The 25,571-nt window shown below is 44.2% G+C and overlaps 1 protein-coding gene and 1 non-coding gene across 6 annotated transcripts in view; both read left to right on the forward strand.

Moving 5' to 3' along the window:
- The window catches only part of XPO6 (exportin 6), a 127,714-nt gene that overhangs the window by 69,430 nt on the left and 32,713 nt on the right, over positions 1-25,571 (forward strand). For 3 of the 5 annotated variants that reach the window (XM_028134147.2, XM_008157687.3, XM_054714548.1), the window contains 4 exons: positions 1,694-1,803; positions 13,833-13,941; positions 15,459-15,551; positions 16,920-16,989. In XM_028134147.2, coding sequence (XP_027989948.2) covers positions 1,694-1,803; positions 13,833-13,941; positions 15,459-15,551; positions 16,920-16,989 — 382 coding nt within the window. The remainder of the gene's footprint in view (positions 1-1,693; positions 1,804-13,832; positions 13,942-15,458; positions 15,552-16,919; positions 16,990-25,571) is intronic. The other 2 variants (XM_054714546.1, XM_054714547.1) reach the window with 1 other exon arrangement.
- LOC114228416 (U6 spliceosomal RNA) lies at positions 23,443-23,549 on the forward strand. Its single transcript, XR_003614563.1, has one exon. It is a non-coding gene; the product is annotated as a U6 spliceosomal RNA (small nuclear RNA).

Consider the following 25,571-nt stretch of genomic DNA (forward strand, 5'->3'; position numbering starts at 1 on the left):
TCCTACAGAAGGTTTATCTGCCCACTTTTTTCCCCATCCTTCACACACATAGTACATCTTTAATTCAAAGGCCTGGTAAGACGTGTATAATTATAAAGTATTTTAACAACACCATAAAACCTGGACTTACATGGTGGCTTTTCTCTAATACACTTCCATGTGCATCTGGTCAGTTATGTTCTTTAATGGGGGCTGGTGAGTATTTCAAACCAATGAAGTAGAGCTGGGTGACTTAATTATGGGAAGCTCAGCAAGCCAAAAGCCAGGACAAGACTACATCTCCTGGCTGGGCAAGTCGAGTGCCTGCACACCAGTTGCCCACCTTCTCTCCATGTGGCTTATCAGTTGTTTTCCTGCTTAATCGTCTGCGTCATTTCTTTTCATGGATGTATCCTGCGTTTTGTGAAGTCCGAAGTGGAGACAGGAAGCAGTCTTTCTTTTTTCTGAGGATGGCTTGTCAGTGGTCCTGATGGAGCTCTAGCCGTCTGGTGCCAGGGCTGCCTGGCGGGTTGTGAGCTTGGAGCCTGCTGTTTTTTAAGTTATAGTTTTCAGTCTCAGACTCGACTGGGCACATAACTCCCTCTGCACACTACCACCCAACATTAGTTACTCCTTGGGCAAGCTTCATGCATGTCCATGTGAACTTCTGGATTTCCTTGTGGATCAGAAATGGAAGGAAAACTGATCCAAGGTGATGGTATTATTTCTTTCCACATCTGATTCTGCTACCAATATGTGGTTCAATCAAGCCATCACAACTAAAACCAAAGAGTTCTTGTAAAGGATTGTAAGGGATTGAGGGACCACAAGTTGAAACTGAGTATGTACTAGTATGAGAAGGACTAGATGGTGGAGAGTATAATGCCTGGATTTTGTAAGAAATAGAGCTGAAAGCTCTCCAAAGCATTTGTCACTGCAATCACTCAAATGGTCCAGCACTAGGATCCTACAAAGACTTTGTCTCCTCTCCTCATTTTGTCCTTATCAACACTGGGTTAGAGATGCTGTTAGCCTGTTGGACACCCCTACTTCTGCAGATGAGATGATGCCCGAGAGTCAGACTTAACAAGCTCGTTTTCAGTCTGTTATATAGGAAGACTGCAAATGGTCTTTCCTAATGTTCAAATGTGTAAACTTGGCACCTTTGGAACCACTGAAATTTATTTTCAGTTTCGTAATGGTATGTCGTGGAAAGAGCATTTGCTGGAGGTAAAAGGACCTGCTCCTCCCCCTGACCTTGAATAAATAATATCTTTGGATCTCAGTTTCCTTCTCTATAAACAGATTTGAATTGGATAATCTGAAAGAGTCCTCCTTACCACAGTCTTAGATTTTAATATAGGTGTTCGCTTGGCTTATTTTGCAACTCAATTTGTCCCACTTAGTATCTCCCTAATGACGTGTTCTGCTCACATCTGATTCTGCCACCAATTATGTTCTTTCCACATCTGATCCTGCCACCCCCGCCTTCCCTCTGAGATTCGACAGTCTGTTCCATGCTTCTATGTCTCTGATACCCTTGTCTCGTTAGGTTCAACAGGCCTAATTGTGAAGATCCTCTAAAAGACACCAGGAGGTTGAGGGAACCTAGACTTATGGTTGTAACATTCTGGTAGAAGTATACTGGTGGGTGGGTTCCTAAGGAGTATTTGCACTAAGTAATTTCATTGCCTGGATTTCTTTTGCACCATAGCCTACGCATGAAGGTTACTTCTCTTGCTTGGACATCTGGACGCTGTTTTTGGACTATCTGACAAGTAAAATTAAAAGTCGTCTGGGAGACAAGGAAGCAGTTCTCAACAGGTAAACTCCAGAAATGTTGATAACTTAGAAGTAGACATTTTTGCCAGTTTTTCTTATGACCTTGAAGGGTCAACCATGCAGCCAGACCTCTTCAGTGAAACTTAGTCACATAACCTAAAGTAGTAATGCCATTTACTATTTTCTTCCTTTTCCCCCTTAATATTTCATTTTCTGAAAACATTTTTTTTCTGTTTAAAAAATACTGTGGTTTTTTTTGTTTGTTTTTTTAGGTGTGATATGCTTCGTGGTGTGTGTGTGTGTGTTAAAATATATATATATATATATATATATAATATTTCAGAGTAAGGGAGAGGGACAGAGAGATAGAAACATCAATGATGAGAGAGTATCATTGATCAGTTGCCTCTTGCATGCCCCACACTGGGGATCGAGATTGCAACCCAGGCATGTGCCCAGACCGGGAATCCAACTGTGACCTCCTGGTTCATAGATCGATGCTCAACCACAGAGCCCCGCCGGCTGGGCATTGTGTGTTGTTTGTAATGACATTAGTGAAGTATTTTATTGGATGAAATGATGTGACACCTGAGATTTGCTTTAAAATAATCCACTGGGAAGAGAGGGGGAAGTGGGTTGGCCATTTGTTGGTTGAGGTTGAACTTAGTTGGTAGGAACTTGGGGTTCATTATATTCTTACTCCTTTTGTATGTGTTTGAAAATTTCCTTAATAAGGTAATATATACTTGTCATGGAAAAGTATTTATTTTAGAAACCAGGCAAAGATAGAAAATATAAAGAAGATAAGTTATCCATAATTCTATAATCCACAAATAATTACTTTTGTACTTTTAAAATGATATATATATTTTTAAATTATTTTTTAAAATCTTTATTGTCGCCCTAACCGGTTTGGCTCAGTGGATAGAGCGTCGGCCTGCGGACTGAAGGGTCCCAGGTTCGATTCCGGTCAAGGGCATGTACCTTGGTTGCGGGCACATCCCCAGTAGGGGGTGTGCAGGAGGCAGCTGGAAAAAAACAACAACTTTATTGTTGCAAGTATTACATACACCGAGTGGCCAGATTATTATGATCTCTGAACGCATAATAATCTGGCCATTCAGTGTGTGTGTGTATGTGTGTGTGTGTGTGTGTGTGTGTGTGTGTGTGTGTATTAGAGGCCCAGTGAATGAATTCATGCATGGGTGGGATCCAGCCAGCCTGGCCAGGGGGAGGGGACATGGGCGGTTGGCCGGCATGCCTGCTGGTGGAACTCCTGGTCGAGGGGACAATTTGCATATTAGCCTTTTATTATATAGGATATACACTGAGTGGCCAGATTATTATGCGTTCAGAGATCATAATAATCTGGCCACTCGGTGTATGTCCCCTTTTTTCTCCCATTGACCCTTCTAACCCATCCCTGTCCCAGACCTTCATCACCCTATTTTCTGTGTCCATGGGTTATGCATATTTGCATACAAGTTCTTTGGTTGATCTCTTCCCTCCCACCCAACCACCCCACCTTCCCTCTGAGATTTGACAGTCTGTTCCATGCTTCTATGTCTCTGGGTCTATTTTGTTCAACAGTTTATTTTGTTCCTTAGATTCCACTTACGAGTGAGATCATGTGGTACTTGTCTTTCTCTGACTGGCTTATTTTGCTTAGCATAAAAATAGAAAATGGGGAAATGTTTCCCCCATGTGTCTCAAGCTCATTTTGCTTGCAGGTAGACAGTGTGTTTCCTTACACTGTGGTCATTACTTCATTTGAGAAATAATGAGCTAATGTATTTAGAATGCTTGGCACATTATAAATGTTCAGTAAATGGTATCAGTGGTCGGTGGTGGAGATTGTGAGCATGCCTTCCCCAGAAATGTGCCAAACGGAGGTGCTGAGGAGAATCCCTGCCTGGGAAGAGGTTGGATGGAACCTCTAAAACCCTTTCCACTGCTGAGGTTTTATGAGCTTTTAAAATTATAAATATTTGCATCTCAAGTTTAAACATTTGCACTTTTGTTCCCAAACATTATTTTTGTGATTGCAAAATAGCTTCCAAGTTGCTATGGTGCCAACTCACTTGTGGTTATGGGTAGTACATTCATGTATCAGAAACCTTATTACACAACAGTAGATCCTGTTTTTGGTGAATTTGCTAACTGTAAGTAATTGTGTTTTTGAATGAAATTCTTCAAAGCAAATGTACTTCTGCCAAATTCTCTTTCTTGGATCCTAACAGTTGCATCATTTAGTCCTGGGACTATGCCTAATTTTGCTATATTTAGTTGTAGATATTCTTTCATATCTCTCATGCTTGTTGAAAGAATAAACTGGGGAAGTGATTAATATGGAAATCCTTCTTAAAGCACAGTACAAATGTGCTTTAGGTGTGGAGAATATGGTTTCATTGAGAAAATGTACACTAGTAAATTATTACTATTAAATATACACTTAGACAGACTATTGTCCCAAAGCAAGGAGCAGTGGTATAGAGTTTAACTTCTTTTGCTGCTTCCTGGTAGCAGTGCTACTGTTGGTCAGGTTATATGCTGACCACATTTATTTCCTCTTGCAGAATTAGCATACTAATACCTGTCTTGAAGGTTGGCTAGGATGTATATAGAATCATGTGTATAAAATACCTGCATAGCACCTAACATATGATTAGACACTCAGTCACAGTGATGACCCCAACAGTAATAGTAATAGATGATGTTGCTGCCATTTGGCTATGGTGGTGACCATGGAGTTAAGTGACAGGGCCCCTGGAGAGCCTAAAGGTCTTTAGCCTTCCTGCTGATGTCGCCCTGTCTGCCCAGGCACCTGTTATCTGATAGCATCTGATACCACAGTTGTCAGTGGTTCTGGCTGACTACTATTTTTTTGTTATTGTTAATCCCCACCCAAAGATATTTTTCCATTGATTTTTAGAGACAGTGGAAGGGAGGGAGAGAGAAAAACATTGATGTGAGAGAGACACATCGATTGGTTGCTTCCTGCACGCCCCCAACCAGGACCAGGGACCAAGCCTGCAACCAAGGTAGGCTTGGCCCAAATCGAACCCCTGACCCTTCAGTTCGTGGGCTGACACTCTATCCACTGAGCCAAACCAGGTAGGGCCTGGCTGACCACTTTTAGCACTAGGGATTTTTCTCATTGATCATTTGATTATCATCCTAAATGAAGCTTTCTAATTTTTCATGACTTTTTAAAAGAATATATTTTTATTGATTTCAGAGAGGAAGGTAGAGGGAGAGAGATATATAAACATCATGATGAAAGAGAATCATTGATTGGCTGCCTCCTGCATGCCCCTTCTGGGGATTGAGCCCAAAACCTGGGCATGTGCCCTTGACTAGAATCGAACCTGGAACCCTTCAGTTTGCACGCCGACGCTCTATCCACTGAGCCAAACCGGTTAGGGCATGACTTTTTTTAAAGCATACACTTACAACACTTTTATGTCTTTAAACAACAAAAATGCCCAAACCCCAAGCCTTCAGAGTTGATCTGTGGCTTATGTTGTGAAAGAGTAACCATCATCTGAAGACCTGCTTGTCCATCAAATACCCCTTAGTGGTCTAGACGTGTTCTAGGGTAGTAGACTGACCAGGAACGGTGTATAAGTAGTCCACTGGGGTCCACAAAGAAAAAAGTTGAACTTTAACTGATAAATTTTATCTGTCACCTTTTATACTGTACATTTATACAAGCATGCTCAAAAGTTTTTAAATGAACGTTTTGAAAGTTTGGTAGCTACTGTTCAAGTTATAAAAGATCCCAATATATCAGGCTGTGCTGTTTTGCAGAAGCAGCTGAAAAAGGGCATTGGCTATTGGTGATTACCACATTCATTTTATCTGAGAGCTTATAAATATGGTCAAATGTTTTTCAACCAATAAAATATATCTGAGAGAAGTTGGGGTGCTTTAGGAATCAGACTTGTGGTTGAGCCAGAATTTCAGAAACAATTGATCTTACAGGAAGTAGTCGAGAATGTTTTCTCAGTGTCTTAGAGGGAAATGTAGGTGTGGTTAAGTCACAGAGGCAGCACTGAGTTCCTGTTCCTTGTGGTTTAAAGGTTTTGCATCATTCGTCACTGACAACAATGTGGTAGACATTGTAGGCTACAAATTTAGAAGCACAAATGTACATGGATTTATTTTTGGTCTTAGGAGCTTGGAAATTGGAGCTCTGCATGTTCCTTGCTCAGTCAGAATACTTCAGAGCTTCTTGATCAGAACTGGTGGGGATTTTAGAGAACTTGGGTTCCAATATTAATGGAGTAAAAAAGTTCTGTAACTTACCCAGCTGAACTTGCTGGTGGGGCCCACTCAGCCGTGGCTCAGTGGCTGAACTTCAACCTATGAACCAGGATTTCATGGTTCGATTCCTGGTCAGGACACATGCCCCTCTTTTGGGCTAGATCCCTAATGTGGGATGTGTGGGAGGTAGCCGATCAATGGTTCTTCATTATTGATGTTTCTGTCTCTCTCCCTCTCCCTTCCTGTCTGAAATCAATTTAAAAAATAAGAATTGCTGGTGGGGCTCATTGTCCAGATTTGCCATTTTGAGGGGGTGTGGAAAGACCTGAATTTCTTTGTACTTTTCCTCCTTTGTACTTTATGGGTGGTTGTACCTATTTTGTAAGTTGTTGAGAAAATTAAATTAACCCATGTGTGTAAAGCACCGTGGCTGACAGTAAGTGCTCAGTAAATATGTATTGGTGTTCCCTTTTCTCTCTCACTCTTTGTGCTTGTCAATGTGAAGGCAGCCACCTGTGTAGAAACTTATTTTTACGGGAAGATGAGGAAACCTGAAGTGAGTTAAGCAACTAAAGTTATTGACTTGTGAACAAACCCCTTTGTCATGAGACTACGGACAAGTGCTGGCCACAGACCAGTCAGGGATTCCGGGTGACACTAGATTGACCTGTAAACAAAAGTGGGGGAGCATGAGACAAATTGCTGCCCGTTTTTTTTTCCTGAGTGGGTTTTCTGCTTAATAAAGAAGAAGTGCCATTATGACACATGACATTTTGATACAGTTAATAAAAGATGTTAACTAGTTTTAAATGAAGGCTCCAGTAGCTTTCTAGCTCCTGCTAAGAGAAATTCATGCCTTTGACTTCCCTAGAGAGTAAGTGATTTTAGTCTTAGTTATTTCATTATAGAGTTGAAAAAGCTATCCAGGATTATGCTTCAATCCTTTGTAGTTATCCATCTTGAGTTGTCTGTTTATTGCCTACGTATTTATTTATTTGTTCATTTGTTCTTTCATTCCTCATATACTTACTGCGCATCTACTATATAATTGCCTTAACATGTAAAATTTTATTTAACTCTCAGAAGTTGGGATTTTTTTGGAATCACATCTGTGGCTTGAGCCATACAGATCTGTAGGTTTATCTCTATTATATTCTTAAAGCTTTAAAATTTCTCTGAGCAGAGCTTTAGCTTTATCAATTTTTAGTATCTTCTCTTTTCCTTTTCACTGTTTAGTGTATTTTTAAAATTTATTTATCTATCTATCTTTTGTTAATCTTCACCTGATGGTATTTTTTTCCATTGCTTTTCAGAGAGGATGGAAGGGAGGGTGAGAGAGAAAGAGAGCGAGACAAAGACAGACAGACAGACATGTGAGAGAGACACAATGATCCGTTGCCTCCCGCACATACCCTGACTGGGGCTGGGGGAAAGGGGAGAGGTTAGGTGGGAATGAACCTGCAATCCAGGTAGTGCCCTTGACTGGGAATTAAATCTGTACCCTTCAGTGAGTGGGCTGATATTCTAATCATTTAGCACACTGGCCAGGCTATATATTTTTTTAAAATCCTCACCTAAGGATATGTTTTTCATTGATTCTAGAGAGAGAAGGGAGGAGGGGGAGAGAAAGGAGATTGATGTGAGAAACATCAATCTGTTACCTCATGCAGGGTTCCAACCAGGGATCAAAACCTCACCAGGGTATGTGCCTAACCTGGAATTAAATCTGCGACCCTTCAGTGCACAGAACGACTCTCCAACCACCGAATTACATTGTCCAGGGCTGTTTAGTGTATTTCAAATTTCTCTTGAGATTTCCTCTGTTTAATTTACAAATATTTGAGATTTTCCATATATCTTGTTGTTTTCAAGTTTAGTTTGAGCTGAAAACATAATTTGCATGATTTCCATTTTTTTCTATTTGTTATGATTTGTTTTATGAGCTAGTCTTCTTGGTGATTGTTCATTACGCACTTGAAAAGAGTATGTATTCTCCTGTAGTTGGGTGAAGTGTTTTATAAATGTCAGTCATTGATCAGGCTGGTCGATAGCATTCTTCATGTTGTCTTTATCCTGCTTGTTCTGTCAGTTACTGAGAAAGGTGAGCTCTCCAAGTGTAATTGTGGGTTTGTCAGTCTCTTTTCAGTTTCATCAGTTTTTGCTTCATTTGAGACTGTGTTGGTTGCACGCAAATTTAGTTTTCTCTTTTAATGTATCTACTGAATGTTTGACTATATCTCATTATATGAGTTTTTTTAGTAGTTGCTCTGGCATTACAAAATATATACCTAACTTTGCACTTACATTTCATCACTTCAATTGTAATGTAGAAACCTTAGCAGCATATTGATCCTTTACTCTCCCTTCTTTGTATTGAGGTTGTCATATGTTTAACATCTGTGTACATTGACAACCTTATCAGACAATGTTCAGTTTTTGCTTTTGTTAATCATTCATATATTAAAGATCTTAACAGGAGAGAAATAGTTTATTGTATTTACCCACGCATTTGCCAAGTCTCTTGCTTTTCCTTCATTCTTGAAGTTCCAGGTTTCTCTCTTATTAATTCAGCTAGGTCTGCCTTAACAAAATACCATCGGCTGAGTGGCTTAAATAACAGAGATTTATTTTCTCACAGTTCTGGAGACTAGAAGTCACAGACCAAGGTGCTGGCCGATGCAGTTTCCGGTGAGGAGTCTTCCTGGCTTGCAGATGCTGTCTTCTCTCTTAGTGCTCTCAGGGCCTTTCTTCTGTGCTTACATGGGGAGAGAGGGGGAGCATACATGTGCTCTCTTGTCACTGCCTCTTCATGTAAGGGCATTGGACCTATTGGATGAAGGCCCTACTCTTATGACTCCACTAAACTTTTTTTTTCTTTTATCCACTACTTTTATTACTTTTTTATAGTCTTTAAATAGCTTCAAAGTCTTTAAATTCCCTTTTAGATATTAATAGATTGCTTTGGGTAGTATGGACATTTTAATGATGTTAATTCTTCCAATCCATGAACACAGTATATTCTTCCATTTGTTTGTATCTTTCTCTATTTTTTTTCTTCAGTGTCGTGTAGTTTTCCTAGTACAGGTCTTTTACCTCCTTGGTTAGGTTTATTCCAAGGTATCTTTAAAAAAAAAATTCTTTATTGATTTCAGAGAGAGAGAGAGATAGAAACATCAGTGATGAGAGAGAATCATTGATCGGCTGCCCACTTGCATGCCTCCTACTGGGGGTTGAGCCTGCAACCCAGGCATGTGCCCTTGGCTGGAATTGAACCTGGGACCCTTCAGTCTGCAGGCTGACCCTCTATCCACTGAGCCAAACCGGCTAGGGCTATTCCAAGGTATCTTATTTATTTATTTATTTATTTATTTAGTTGCAATGGTAAATGGGATTTATACACACACACACACACACACACACACACACACACATACACACTTATATACACACACACACATACATACATACATACACACTAGAGGCCCAGTGCACAAAATTCGTGCACTGGGGGGTGGTTTCTTAGCCTGGCCTGCGCCGTCTCGCAGTCCGGGAGCCATCAGTTGGACACCTTAGCGCTGTCGCAGAGGCAGGAGAGGCTCCCGCCACCGCCGCTGCACTCCCCAGCCATGAGCCCTGCTTCTGGCTGAGTGGCGCTTCCCCTGTGGGAGCGCACTGACCACCAGAGGGCAGCTCCTCTGTTGAGCATCTGCCCCCTGATGGTCAGTGCGTATCATAGTGACTGGTCGTTCTGCCGTTCAGTCAATTTGCATATTAGCCTTTTATTATACCAGAGGCCCAGTGCACAAAATTTGTGCACGGGGGTGGGGGCTGTCCCTTAACCCGGCCTGTACCCTCTCCAATCTGGGACCCCTCGGGGGATGTCTGACTGCCGGTTTAGACCCGATAAACCAGCAGTCAGACATCCCTCTCACAATCCAGGACCTCTGGCTCCTAACCGCTTGCCTGCCTGCCTGCCAGCCTGATTGTCCCCTAAGCACTCCCCTGCCAGCCTGATTGATGCCTAACTGCTCCCCTGCTGGCCTGATTGCCCTAACTGCCCTCCCCTGCTGTCCTGATCACCCACAACTGCCCTCCCCTGCCAGCCCGATCACCCACAACTGCCCTCCCCTGCCGGCCTGATGGCCCCCAACTACCCTCCCCTGTGGCCTGATCACCCCCAACTGCCCTCCCCTGCTTGGGCCTGATGGCCCCCAACTGCCCTCCCCTGCTGGCTTGATCACCCCCAACTGCCCTCCCCTGCTGGCCTGATCACCCACAACTCCCTTCCCCTGCCGCCTGATCACCCCCAACTGCCCTCCCCTGTCGGCCTGATTACCCCCAACTGCCCTCCCCTGCTGTCCTGATCACCCACAACTGCCCTCCCCTGCCAGCCCCATCACCCACAACTGCCCTCCCCTGCCGGCCTGATGGCCCCCAACTGCCCTCCCCTGTTGCCTGATGGCCCCCAACTGCCCTCCCCTGCTGGGGCCTGATGGCCCCCAACTGCCCTCCCCTGCCGGCCTGATCTCTCCCAACTGCCCTCCCCTGCTGGCCTGATCACCCACAACTGCCCTCCCCTGCCGGCCTGATCACCCACAACTGCCCTCCCCTGCTGGCCTGATCACCCACAACTGCCCTCCCCTGCCGGCCTGATCACCCACAACTGCCTTTTCCTGCTGTGACCCGCCTCCTTTGTGTGAGGCGGCGGAGACACTGGGACCAGCCTCCTCTGCACCACGCAGAGCCACAGGACCCCCAGGTTTTCACTGCACAGAGCGGCCACCGGGCCCCACCTCTGCTGTGCGTGTGGCTATCTTGTGGCAGCCATCTTGTGACGATGTTGCGCGAGGGTGTGATGCCACCTAGGCTTTTATTATATAGGATAGGATACACACACAGGCACACACACAAACATACACATATATTTCAGAGAGGAAGGGAAAGAGAGAGAAACTTCAATGATGAGAGAGAATCATTGATTGGCTACCTCCTGTACATCCCCTGGGGATTGAGCCCACAACCCAGGCATATTCCCTATATGGTAATCGAACCATGACCTCTTGGTTCATAGGTCGATGCTCAACCACTGAGTCAAACCTGCCGGGCTCATTTATTAATTCTAGTAGTTTTTTTGTGGAGTCTGTAGGTTTTCTATGTACAATATCATGTCTTCTATGGATAATGACAATTTTACTTACTCCTTTTCAAGTTGAATGCCTTTGATTTTTTTCTTCTTGTCTGATCTCTGTGGCTGGGATTTTGATTCTCTTGCCATTTTTCCCATAGATGTTGCCTTTTTATTACTGATTTCCCTGCCAGTATTCTTCTCTGGGCCATGTTTAGTTACCAATGTAATCTAGGTTTTGAAGTCATTTACAAACACTCTCATCACGTAAGTTGGAACTCTTAGACTAGATGGCCTGTATTTGATCTTGACATTGGATGTCATTCAACTTTGGTTATCTTGTTATCCTAGTACTCACATATATAGACTGAGTCCTGTCAGGAAAACAGAAATTACTAGATTATTTTAAGAATTCAGTGTAGGAAATTGATTAAACTGGTTTTAGAGGACTGGGAAAGTAAAAGGGGAACCCTGAGATAACAGATGATAACTATAGGAAGCAACTCCACCCCTAGGTTGAGGGGTACCAAAGGAAAGAGGTTGGGGTTATGAAATGTTCATCAGAGAGATGAACCTAGGCAGCTAGAGCTTATGTGTCTGAGGACAGAGGGCTACCCCACTGCCACAGGAGCTCCTGGGGGGCCCATGGAGGAGAGAGAATAGTTTGGCCACTACTGTCACTGCTGAGAGTGCACGATGAGCTGGTTCTGGGAGTGCGGAAGCTGGAAACTGGAACAGGTGTCACCACCAGATGACTGTTGTTGGGGTGACACTGCTGGTCAGCAAGCCCATAGGAAGACGGAGTCCCTCCCCCTCCTCTCCTCCTCTCCCCCGCCCTGTCTTCCTCTGCACCCTGTTGAGAGAGCCCAGTGGGCTGCGGAGAAGTGTGCTTTGTGTCATCTCAGCTCCAGTATCACACAGTCTGAAGAGTAGGTTGGTGCTGAGAGCTGAATGACCAGCATGATGGCTTGCTTTATGAGTGGAAGCAATTCCTGATCCTATCTGAGAAACATTTCAGGACAGGCAAGCACTTAAGCAACATGATTTGTTCTAAAAATTAGTGGTTTGTTGGCTTTTGCGTTAGCAACTGTTGTGCATCAGGGTTTCTCCAGGCTCTTGCCATTTTTTCCCCTTAGATTATGTGTTGTTAAAACTGATTAAAGAGCAGGCTTGGGTTGCTCAGTAGGTTGGAGCATCATTCTGTACACCAAAAAGGTTGTGGGTTTGAGTCCCAGTCAGGGCACATACCTGGGTTGTGAGTTCGATCTCTGGTCAGGGTATGTGCAGGGGGCAGCCGGCAGCCCATCTATGTTTCCCCCTCCCCCTCTCTCCCCTCTTCCTCTCCTCCTTTCCCTCCCTCCTCTCTTCTCCTCCCCCATTCCTCCCCCTCCCCCTTCCTTTTTCTGTCTCTAAAAAATCAATGAAGAACATATCCTGGGGTGAGGATTTAAAGAAAAATAAAAGAGTAGGTTTGGGGGAGTGGGTGGAGCAGGCTCAAAGCCCATTGGTGTTTTATGTGTAGAGAGAACATGGGATGTTGGGTTAGGGAGCCTTGGATTCAACTCAGCTAGCTTTGGGCAATTTATTTAACTTCTATCAACTGTAGTTTTCTCATCAGAAGAATACCATTAATACCACTTACCTCTCTCAGTTGTTAAAAGGATTGAATCATTGAATTAATTGATATTTATATGTAGTATCTGCAGTTCCCCAGAGCAACCACTGAGAAAATATATGGTACAGAGAAAGACAAGTACCATATGATTTCACTCAAATGTGGAATTTAATGAACAAGCTGAACTACCAAGCAAATTAGACACAGACTAATAAGTAGAGAGCGGGCAGATAGCTCGGGGGGTGGGGTGGGTGTGGATAGAGGGATTAAGTAAAAAAGAAAAAAAAAGAGTGAACTCATGCACTTGGACAACAGTGGGTGGTTATGGAGGTGGAGGTGAAAGAGGACATAGAGGAGATAAACGGGGATGGAAAAATAAAATTAAATATATATATAATACATATATATATATATATGTATATATATATATATATGGTAAAAGAAATGACAAGAGAATTAAAATGGTACACTGGAAAATATCTATTTAGCACCAAATGGAGGAATTGAGAAACAAAACGATATGACACGGAGAAAACAGCAAAATGGCAGAAGTCCTTCCTTATCAGTAATTACATTAAATGTAAAGGGTTAACTTCTAGTTAAAAAGTAGAAATTGGCAAAATGGATGAAAAAAAGTTTGTCCAAATCTGTGTTGTCTACAAGAGACTCACTTTAGTTTCAAAGACACAGGTTGAAATAAAAAGGATAGAAGAAGGTATTTCATGAAAACAATAACCAAAAGAGGTCGGGGTAGCTACACTGATGTCAGACAAAATAGAGCTGAAGACAAAAATCGCTGCCAGAGACAAAGAAGAAGGACATTATAGATGTTAAAAGGGTCCGTCCAGCAAGAAGGTGCCGGAGCATCGTTAAATAAAGAACACCTGCTACTGCTCCGCCCTCACCTACACACTTGCCAGCCCAGACACTAGTTAAGTGTAGATGCTCCTTCTGTGTACGGTAACTCAGCACACGACGCCATTCCTTTCACAGTGCAGGATGCCTTTTTGACGTCTGAGGCTAAAAGCCTGCTCTCACCTGATGTTGATTTCTCCCCACACGTAGGTACGAAGACGCCCTAGTCCTCTTGCTCTCGGAGGTGTTGAATCGAATCCAGTTCAGATACAACCAGGCCCAGCTGGAGGAGTTGGATGACGAGACTCTGGATGACGATGTAAGCAGCACGCCCTTGTTGGCCTTTCCTGCTTGTCATGTTGTGGTGTGAATCAGCGTGGAGACCTGGAGCGTCCAGTCCTTGGCTCTGGAGACATTTTAAGCCAGAGTAGTCTTACAGTTTGAGTTGTTCATTTGAAATTTATATCCTGCCCGTCTCTTTGGGTTCATTAACTGTAAAAAAAGTTTTACAGGCATTTTTACCTATGTGGGCTAGAGATGTAAGTACATCTGTTCAGTGAAAAGTGTAAGACTTCTGTATCCCTCCTATTTTCCCTGCCTGGCACCCACACCTCCACTCCCCACTCTGGGCAACAGATAAAAGCTAGTTGGATGCTGGTGTAAATAGTGAAAGAGATACTTAAACGATAAGGCTAGAATGAAAGGAAATTTCTTTTGTGTATATTTTGTAAACTGATATTTCTTAAAATCAGTTTTGAATTTATTGATGCTGGTGTCCCACATTGATAAGGAAAATGTCTTTAAGGACACAACTCTAGTGTTTTTTTTCCTTAACCACCATGCACTTCAAAATTGTCAAGTCACTGATATAGCTTCAAAATAGCAGTGACTGTGGCATAATCAAGACCATGAGGGTAGCCATGTTTGGGTTGGAAAGAGCTCTGTACTCTGTACTGGGAATCAGATGGCCTGGATTTGAATCCATGAAGGAGACAGAGGCCAGGGCTTTGAATTTCTCTGAACCTTAAATTTCTCATCTCCCAAAACGGGGAGGTATGTCTGTGTTGACAGTTGTGTGAAGGTAACACATGCAGAAGGACTGGCTACATGCCTGGTACATGCTAGGTGCTTGGTAAACTTTGGCTTCACTTCTTGTTAACTGTATGACTTAGGCCAATGCTTTCTCGTATTCTAGCATGGATAAGAGTCACTGGCACAGATGTTAAACAGATTTTGATTCAGGAGGTTTGGGGTGGGGCTCACAGCATTGCACATCTAACAGACCCCCAGGAGATCCGATGCTGCCTCTTTGTAGACCATACTTCAGTGGCACTGACTTAGTGATACTTACAGAACCCAGTACTGGCCTGTCTCAGAAGGAATGAGTGACCAGTTCCTATAGCTGGGCTGGGCGAAAGGGGACACGAGCATTGTTTTCACAAGTGGCTTTTCTTTCTCTGTTCCTATGACTGTAGGGGAAAAAGTAGTTCATTCTCAGATCATCTCTTTTTTTTTTTTATTTTCTTTATTGATTAAGGTATTACATATGTGTCCTTATTCCCCCATTGCCCCCCAACCCCCTTGTTCATACCCTCACCCCCTAGTGTCTATGTCCATTGGGATCATCTCTTTTTTAGGAAAAAGCTTTTAATGATACTTTATTGGGTTAAAAAATACCTTTTAGCTTGGCCTTTTTAAAGTACCAAATAACCTGGTTCCATCATTTGCCATTTCTTCAAGATGGTATGTCTAAGAGTGAGGCTGAGGATCACTTGGCAGGGAGAATGACAGGACCCTGCCTGTAGGAGGGCTGACCCGTCTGTGTTTCCCCTGCAGCAGCAGACAGAGTGGCAGCGGTACTTACGCCAGAGCTTGGAGGTAGTGGCCAAAGTGATGGAGCTCCTTCCCACACACGCCTTCTCAACACTGGTAACTCACGTTTGGAGGGGGTAAAGAGCCCAATGATTTCCCTGCACATATAGGATGAGCAGTAAGGCTTTTTTGCTCACCAGTATTATAAAAATATATACACTGAGTGGCCAGATTATTATGATCTCTGAACACATAATAATCTGGCCACTCAGTGTGTGTGTGTGTGTGTGTGTGTGTGTGTGTGTGTGTGTGAGTCCTGGTGCATGAATTCATGCATGGGTGGGGTCCGGCCATCCGGCCAGCCTGGCCAGGGGGAGGGGACATGGGCGGTTGGCCAGCCTGCCTGCTGGTTGAACTCCTGGTTGAGGGGAAAATTTGCATATTAGCCTTTTATTATATAGGATATACACTGAGTGGCCAGATTATTATGCGTTCAGAGGTCATAATAATCTGGCCACTCAGTGTATATTCTAAGCGGAAAGTAATAGTTACTATACCCAATCCTCAAATTGATCAAATGTTAATACTTCCCCCAAACATGTTAGATCAACTTTGGGAAGCCCTGTTTTTTCTTCCTAAACGCTTGTCTATAATATGAACTTTACTAATGCCTTCATCAGTAGCTCGAAAGTGGCCGGGCCGAATAGAAGGTTTATTTATATGACTTACATTGCTGAAAAGCCAGCCATTGTAAAGCTCACTCTTGGCAAATTGCTGGCACTCCTGCCTATATTTATGTGCTAGAATCTTCAGTCTTAGGACTGATTTCACTGATTAAGTGAAACCTCTTTTTCTGAGGAGATTTCATTAAGCCTCTCTCCTTCAAAGGCAAGGTAATTTATTGGCGTCAGCTTTGCATTGTATCTTATGTTTTTCTATGGAGATTGCCATTTTGTCACCTGCCATTCTTAGGGATTTGCCACATTAAAGTTTTTATCTTTATCTTAGTGGTGAATAGCAATTTAGAAAGAAAAGATACAGCTCTGGTTATGAAGGTCCTATCTGCTAAATGAGTAAGGGAAAATGGCTTCCAAATAATTTGGCCTGTCTTTTCACTTTGCCATGCAGTTGAATCAAGGCATATCTGTATTTCTCTCAAGGGTAGGTTTACCTTGGATTTGAAGGGAGATGGGCCCGTCTCAGAACTCTAAAAGGATCAGATCATTTGGGGCTTGAAGTCCTCTTTTAGGAACATCATAATCATACCCAGCATCCACTGCTTGGTTTTAAAAAAGTATCAAACTGATGGTGGTTTCAGTTATAGAAATTGTTAGGGATGCGGGGAGCTACCTCTTCTTAGAGCACGCAAGGTTTCCAGAGAAGAGTTTTTATCCCACCCCACCTCCCCACCTCCCAGAGGTACATGGGCTGTTTTAATGGTAAAATTTATGTTTTGTTTTTTAATTGTTGTTTCTTTGTTTACAGTTCCCAGTTCTTCAGGACAATTTAGACGTTTATCTGGGGTTACAGCAGTTTATAGTTACTTCAGGGTCAGGTAAACTGGTTTTATTTTCTAATTTAACCCACATTTAAAAAATGGACTAATATTGAATTATTTCCTTCTTTGCTGTCAGAACATGATTTTTTCTCTCTACTGCCACTTCCCTGCAGCATTGTCTCCCCAGCTTGTAAATAGAAAGAAATCATGATGGGGAGGCACGTGGGAGGTAAAGGATGAGGCTCTGACAGTATATTCCGGAGGGTGTTTCAGTGAGAGAGGGGAGATAGTTTGGAGCAAAAGGGTAGAGCTTTTTGAAAACCCTAGCAAATAGAATGTCGTTATGTCTTTTAAACCAGCAAGTATGCTAGGAAAAGACAACTCTGGACTTTGCTGTGACGTACTCCTTCTTCTCTGGTATTTAGAATCCAGTAGCACATAGAAGCAACTCAGAGCAGGCAAACTATGGTGGAACATGCTGATGCTAGGAAATGCTAGCTTTCTGTTGTAAGCGGCCCTGGGCGCCTCTGGTCATAGCTAGAGGAAAAGGCTCTGGCCTGCCATTTACAGGTTTCACCTAGTTGGGGTTTAGGTTAGCGCTTTTTTTTCCTTTGGTTATTCTATTAATAGTAATAATAGTAACCTTCATTTGTAGAACACGCATTATGTACCTGGCACTATATTTTGCTTATGTTATCTATATATACTAGAGACCCGGTGCACGACAGTTGTGCACTTGCGGGGGGTGGGGGTGGGGAGGAAGGACAGGGTCCCTCAGCCCGGCTTTCTCACAGGCTGGGACCCCTTGGGGGATGTCCAACAGCCACAGAGGAGGGAGGTTCCCACCACCACTGCTGTGCTAAGGGCCCTCCCCCTGTGGGAGCACACTGACCACAGTGCAGCTCCTGCATTGAGTGTCTGCCCCCCTGGTGGTCAGTGTGTGTCATAGCGACTGGTCGTTCTGCTGTTTGGTCTAATTAGCATATTAGCTCTTTATTATATAGGATATATAAAAACCTAAGTGACCTTTACTACTGAACAACCAGAATGACTGACAACTGGAATGACCAGTCGACCAGTTGCTATGACATGCACTGACCATCAGGGGGGCAGATGCTCAGTGCAGGAACTGCCCCCTGGTGGTCAGTGCACTCCCACAGCCAACCTCACACGGCCAGCCAACCTCCCCCCATGCCACCCCCCAGCTGGCAAACCTGCTGCTGTCCCTCTCCCCCCCCCCCAGTCCCTCCCCCTGTCCGGCAGGCTCTGTCCTGCAGCCAACAGGCCCTGGCTGGCCTGGCCCGGATCGGGACTGGGCGAGACGGCCCCAATAGGCCCTGATCGCTGGCCAGGCCTAGGGACCCCAACCATGCATGAATTTTGTGCACTGTGCCTCTAGGATAAAAGGCTAAGTGACTGACCATCCATCCATCTGACTGTCCGACGCTCTGACTGACCAACTGGCTGGTACATATGACGCACACTAGCAGTTGAAAAATAAATGTTGACTCGCACATGCGTGATACGTATAAAGCTTCCATTGAATTTCTTAACAGTATTACTCCTTTGGGAATGCCATGTCATAAATTAAAATTGAAAGTAGGTGTAATCATCATGCCACTGAGAAATCTTAATAGAAATGGGGTCTTTGTAATGGTACTAGATTTATTATCAAAAGATTGTGACCTAACATAATCGAAGCTGAAGTATTAACAGGATCTGCAGAAGGAGAGGTTGTTCTGATTCCAAGAATTGATTTGTCCCCGTCTGACACTGGCCTCCCATTTAAATTAATTCGAAGACAGTTTCCCAGGATGCCAGCATTTGCTATGACTATTAATAAATCACAAGGGCAAATTCTAGACAGAGTAGGAACATTCCTACCTGAACCCGTTTTCTAACATGGTCAGTTATATGTTGCTTTCTCTTGAGTTTGAAAAGCCTGTGACGTTAAAGTTAAAGTTATATATACTTCATCACAAGGGAAATTAGTCAAGCACTCTGAAAGTGTTTTTACTCTTAATGTGGTATACAGGGAGATATTAGAATAAGTTTAATCAATTTATTAGTCATTGTTTTTATCAATGTTGTTTTTATATCATGTTTTTGTTTTTATATCATGTCTTTGTTGTTGTTCTATCACATTTATTTATTAACCAATTTATATATTATTTTCATATACATTTTACTGATTTTCTTTCATCTCTGACACTTGTACTATAGAGAAAGGGCGAGTAGTGATATTAAAATATTTCTTCTAATTAATTTCCTTTCAATGTGCATGAATTTGTGCTGGGCCACTAGTCTTATACTAGAGGCCCTGTGCATGAAATTTGTGCACAGGGGTGGGAGGGTGTCCCTTAGCCCGGCCTGCACCCTCTTCAATCTGGGACCCCTCGGGGGATGTCCAACTGCCGGTTTAGGCCCGATCCCTCAGGGACATCCCTCTCACAATCTGGGACTGCTGGCTCCTAACCACTTGCCTGCCTGCCTGCCTGATTGCCCTTAACCGCTTCTACCTGCCAGCCCGATCACCCCCTAACCACTCCCCTGCCGGCCTGGTCACTCCCAACTGCCCTTAACCTGCCGGCCCGGTCACCCTCAACTGTATTCCCCTGCTGGCCTGATCTCATCTCTAACTGCCCTCCCCTGCCGGCCTGGTTGCCCTTAACTGCCCTCCCCTGCAGGCCTGGTCGTCCACAACTGCCCTCTCCTGCCGGCCATCTTGTGGTGGCCATCTTGTGACGACGTAGGGGCAGCTATCTTGTGACGACATGGCGTTGTGCGAGGGCCACCTAGGTTTTTATTAGTATAGACTAGAGGCCCGGTGCATGAAATTCATGTACTGGGGGATGGGGGGACCCCTCAGCCCAACCTGCACCCTCTCGAAGTCTAAGACCCCTCGGGGGATGTCTGCCTGCTGGCTTAGGCCCAATCCCCTCAGGCCTAAGCCAGCAGTTAGACATCCCTCTTGCAGTCCAGGGCTCTTGAAGTCCAGGACCCCTCGCTCCTTACTGCCTACCAGCAGTGGAGGTGGGAGAGGCTCCCGCCACTGCCACTGCACTTGCCAGCTGTGAGCCCGGCTTCTGGATGATCAGGGGAAGGGCACTGACTACCAGGGGGATGCTCCTGCATTGAGCATCTGCCACCCGGTGGTCAGTGTGCATCATGGTGACCAGTCATTCCACCATTTGGTGGATTTGCATATTAGGGTTTTATTATATAGGATAATTCTCTCATGCCCTATAAGGTGTAAGCACTAATAATAGTTACTCCTGTTTTACAAAGGAGGAAATCAATGTTCAGATAAGTTAATTTTCCAAAGCCGCATAGCTTGTTAGTGCTAGTCTCAAGATGCTGTAATGGGGAATGATAAAAAATTGAATTAACTAAAATCTGACATTCATTATGTCAGCTGAATGTTATATTGTGCTTGTAAGCACACCTGTGCCCCTCCCCCCATCTGCTATCGTCATTTGACAGTGTTTTCCTTAGAGGAGCCATGCCTGGCCCTGGCCAGCAGCACCTCTGTCGTGTAACTGTTGTTTCAGCCTGGCACAGAGCTGCCCAGAGTGCAGCCCAGCTTCTGGGCGAGCTTGTTATTCATGGCAGAGCCTCCATGGGAGTCTCTTTCTGAGACTGCCCTTTTTGGTGGCCTGTGACGGCTTGTTTCCATGACTAGATTAGCTTCCAAATAATTCACTGGGCCCCAGGAGGTTGATAGGACTTGGCATGTCCCAAGCACAGGCCCTGGTTTTGTTGATAGGATAAGGACAGCTTATACAGAACTTTAAAAATGACCACTTTTTAAAGCAAACATGCCTGTAAAATATGCTGTCAATATTAATGAAAATCATTTGACTGTACAAATGCTACAGATTTTTCCAGAATTCACTCTTGGGAAAACTGTGCCCTGGTTGTCTCTCCTAGAAGGTAGTCAATATCCTGAAGACATTATTATTGATCTTAAAAATAAAACAATGGAGTATGTATCCCCCCCCCCCCAAAAAAAAAAAAAAAAAAACAGGATTGATCCCTGAGTTTCCCTTTTAGGGTTATAGCTGACTTTTTACATTGTACTGAATTTGTCTTCAGGTAAAAATCCGCAGTGATTTTTAAATCCTTTTTCTGAGACACAGCTGATAACTTAAAGCTGCTCTTCTGAGAAAGATAATCTGATTTATTTTTCCTTACATAAAATACCATATACCTGCTCTCATTGAAGCCCATTTACTGGTAATTTCACAGTGCGCTTGGCTCTTCCAGATCACTTAGAAATCTCATTCCTAGCCTGATCTTTAGTGTGTAATCCAATGGCAAACCTCTCAGGCCAGAGAAATACTTCTTTCTTGTTTTAAATCGAGCTCTCTTATCCATGATGAAGCATTCCCTCATTTCTAAGTGGCTCAAAAGCCAAGTTTCCAGTGCAAAGGCTATTAAAAAGTGGGACTCTGAGTACATTCTGTCCCTAGTTCCCATGGCTATTCACCCCTCAAATAACCTTCATGCTATGCTGTATTAGTTAGCCTATTGCCTCATAACAGAAACCCTGGTATCCTTTCTTCAATGGCCCTCTTTTCCATTCCCATTTATCTAGCTAGTCTTTAGTTCTAGCGTCTTCTTTGGAGCCTTTGTGGATGGGAGTCTCATTCTTACTCTACTTCTTCCTCCTTCCACTTCCTCAGTAAAATTCATGGAGAGTGTGTGGCCATAGCAGATGGGTCACTGTGTGCTCTCCCACCACTCAGGTGCCCTCTCACCCCTCAGGTGCCCTCCCCTCGGTGTCCGTCTTTCCCACCATTGGTGGTTTGAGAAACCTCTCGTTGTGAGTGTGCCCCTTGTATTGCATTTGTGTCCTTACATGGCCTTGAAGTATTTGTTCTGTATGTATCTGGCTATGCTACTGCTCGATGACATCTTCACTCATCGGAGTGGTATTTCTGCTCTAAGTAATAACCCCGTTAGCTTTTCTGTTTAGCCATGCAGACTTTCCTGCCTAAGAGATTGCTTCATGTAGAATACTATGTAAGATTTTTGGACTTCTATTCTTTGTTCTCCTGGGGTTCATTTATGACTCGTTTGTTCTCTTGGGGCAGAATACTGCAAATGCTAATTTTCACACCTCCACCTCCACAGCCCCCTCAAACAGAGGACTGAATTACACATAAGATTACTAGGTTTTTATCCAGGGCGGTGATTTGACAGGGAGCTGTTCATTGGATGTGGCTTACAGTGTATCTGGACAGCTACAGTGGGCCTTGGTTTGTGGAAGACAGGACTTCAGTGTAGCTGTGACGTTTTCTCTCAAAAACCTGTTCTCTCCTAAAGGTCCCACTTTGCAGCTGTCTCTGATATTGGAGAGAAATACAACCTTAGCCAAACAGAAGAAAATGTGGGTGGATCTGAATAGCTTTTCCCAGTGGGAACCCTGGCCTGCCTCCTCAAGTTGAGGTGGTGCCTTGCGCGATGCGGTGGCAGTGGTGGTGTGCGCTTTCTAGGCTGGGGGAGGGCGAGGACTTGGATTAGTCGTGCTTACTGCCGGTGTGTTTGTCTGCCATGCAGGCAGAGCAGGAAACAGCAGCTGCAGTTTTTATTAATATGCACCTTAGATGGCACATATGTGTTAAATTGAATTATATGGAATTACAGTTTTGTTAGGTCAGAAGTGGTCAAATGTCAGCAATTTCATATGGTTCAAACTTCTATCTCTCTCTATATAAAAGGCTAATATGCTAAGTGTTCCTCCAACCACCAGACTGGTCGCTATGACACGCACTCACCACCAGGGGGCAGACGCTCAATGCAGGAGCTGCAGTGATGCACACTGGCCATTTACAAAGAAACAGCACTGTGGACCTGGTGCTGACAAACCAACACTTGGCTTCCCCCAAGTGGGAGATAGGCCCCACCACCACCCCAGAGTGACAGCCCACCAAATCGCAGCCAACGCTGGCGAGACCCCATGGCGCAAAATGCGTCACATAGCAATGCCCGTCTTCCTCTCCCTAGCGACTAGCCTCCTTGGAGTTTCTTCAGCCCAGGTACACAACTTGCTTTATAGCCAGGTGGAAATATTTTACACTTTAACTAAATGTCTGTGATGCATTTTCACATGCCTCATCTCATTTGATCCTCACAGAAGTCCTGGATTAGGTAGATAGGAGACATGGTAGAATCCTATTTTCTTTTCATTAGCCAGAAAACAGAGGTTTAGAAAGTTTAGAAACTTGACCCGACTGAAAAGAAGAAATGATGGAACTTGAAAATGACTTCAGGTTTTCTCACTGTGCAGAATATAGTCAAACACTGATATAGTTATAGTTATATATTTTACCATTTGTTCTCCCTGCATGATCTACAATAATAATCTGCTTCGTGTTGATATTTACTGCTGTGTTCCTGACAATTACCTGAAAGAGAAGTTGGGGCGCTTCACTGGGCTGGAAAAAGTTTAGCTAAATCAGAAAGCAGGTCTAATTAAGCGAGTTTATTCTATATATAAAAAGGCTAGTGCTCACTTTGGCAGCGCATATACTAAAATTGGAACAATACAGAGAAGGTTAGCATGACCCCTGGGTATGGATGACATGCAAATTTGTGAAGCGTTCCATATTTTTTAAAGAAAAAAAAAAAAAAGGCTAAGTTGACTTGTGCATGCGCCATACATATAAAGCTCTCGCTGGCGCCCACCGCACACATGTGTTTCCATCTGTCATTGTTGATCGTGAATTTGGTTGACACTTCTATTAGAGAGAAAGGGCGAATAGTGATGTTAAAATATTTCCTTTCAAAGTGCACGAATCCGTGCACTGGGCCTCTAGTAGTTTAATAAAACTCACACACAGCAGTTCCGAGCTGTTTTTCCTTTGTAGGTATTGTTCCATGTTGGACAGATTAGGGCAGGTTTATAGAGGGGAATAACGCGGATGACAAGGATTCTCAGAAGGAGGGTGGCATGGGTAATGGAAGGGACCCCGGGCATGTATTTCAGGCAAGAGGAGATTTTGCAGGAATGGTACCCTGTCTTCACATCTCTCCCAAGAATGTAGTGTGTCATCAGGCTTAGGCTTGTTTTGCGTTCTACCCTCCGGTGGTGGGACAAGGGGTGATGAGAAGGAATTATAGGAAGACAGATTTCCCTCCCCTGTGTTGTTGTGTTTTGTTGTTGTTTTTTTAATTGACTTCAGAGAGGAAGGGTGAGGGAGACAGAAACATCAATGATGAGAGAGAATCATTGATCCGCAGCCTCCTGCACACCCCCCACTGGGGACTGAGCCGCAGCCTCAGGCATGTGCCCTGACCAGGAATCGAACCATGATATCCTGATTCATAGGTTGACAGTCAACCACTGAGCCACACCAACCCGTGTTTTTGACCAAGCTGTTCAGAGATGGAAGTCTCCCTCAAGAGGGATTGGGCTTTTCATCATCCAGTGGAGGTGTCCAGGAAGAGGTTGAAGGGCAGGAGGGAAAGGGCAGTGCTGGGGGCAGAGGGAAAGAGTGCAAGGCCTGGGAACAATACCTTTTCCCTTCATTGCTTTTCAGAGAGAGTTTATTCTATATATAAAAAGGCTAGTGGAGTAAGGGGGGAGAGAGAAACATTGATGTGGGAGAGACACATCAACTGGGTTACCTTCTGCATGAGCCCCAACCAGGGTCAGGGAGCAAACCTGCAACCCAGTTTTGTGCCCTTAACTGGGCATTGAACCTGCGACCCCTCAATTCTCGGGCCAACCAGGGCTGAGCATAATACTTTTAAGCTGCCTAAGAGAGACAGAATGTTTTTCTTCATACTTAAAATATTTAAGAACCTAGTTCTTAGGTATATCTAAGGGTACCTAGTTCTAGATATTAAGTGCAACAAATACGTTGAAAACTAGTAATCAAGTAGAACTTGGTGGGAGATGGAGTGGAAGATGAAGACAGGTGCATACAGGGAGAGGAGGAGCTATTATACTAATTCAAAACCTGCCCATGTGGCTTTTTGAACGTTGAGCTGGCCTCCTTTCCTTTTGGGCCTGTACCATGACCACATCCACTTCCCAGGGGTGTATGTGTGTGTGTTTTTAAATTACTTTTTTATTGATTTCAGAGAGGAAGGGAGAGGGAGAGAGAGATAGAAACATCAATGATGAGAGAGAACCATTGATCGGCTGCCTCCTGCACGCCCCCCACTGGGGATTGAGCCCACAACGCGGGCATGGCTGGGAATCGAACCGTGACCTCCTGGTTCATAGGTCTACGCTCAACCACTGAGCCACTGCAGCCGGTCTCCGGTGTGTTTTTCATCAGGGTTTGTTTCCCACAGAGCCCTGAGGAGTGGCTGCTGTGCAGGGGAACAGCAGGTTTTAGAAGTTTACCCTGGGAGTCGGTTACCTCTGGACATTCAGGAGTATCATTGTGCTCCTTTTGTTACCTGGAGAGAGGAGGGAGGGGCAGTGTTCCCTCTCACGTGACCCGCATGACAGAAATGCCTCCTGGTCCGGTGTGTTCCCTGGGCTCCTCTGGCTGGCAGTGTGGCCGTCCTCCTCTTGCTTGGGTTGGGAGCTGCTCACTCTTCTGGACGCCCACCTGTGCTTAGACTGAGCTTAGGACACCCGCTCTGCCCCGGAAATGTGACTCAGGTTGGGCAAGTTACCA

The sequence above is a fragment of the Eptesicus fuscus genome, chromosome 4 (assembly GCF_027574615.1).
Source record: "Eptesicus fuscus isolate TK198812 chromosome 4, DD_ASM_mEF_20220401, whole genome shotgun sequence".
Classification (NCBI taxonomy): domain Eukaryota; kingdom Metazoa; phylum Chordata; class Mammalia; order Chiroptera; family Vespertilionidae; genus Eptesicus; species Eptesicus fuscus.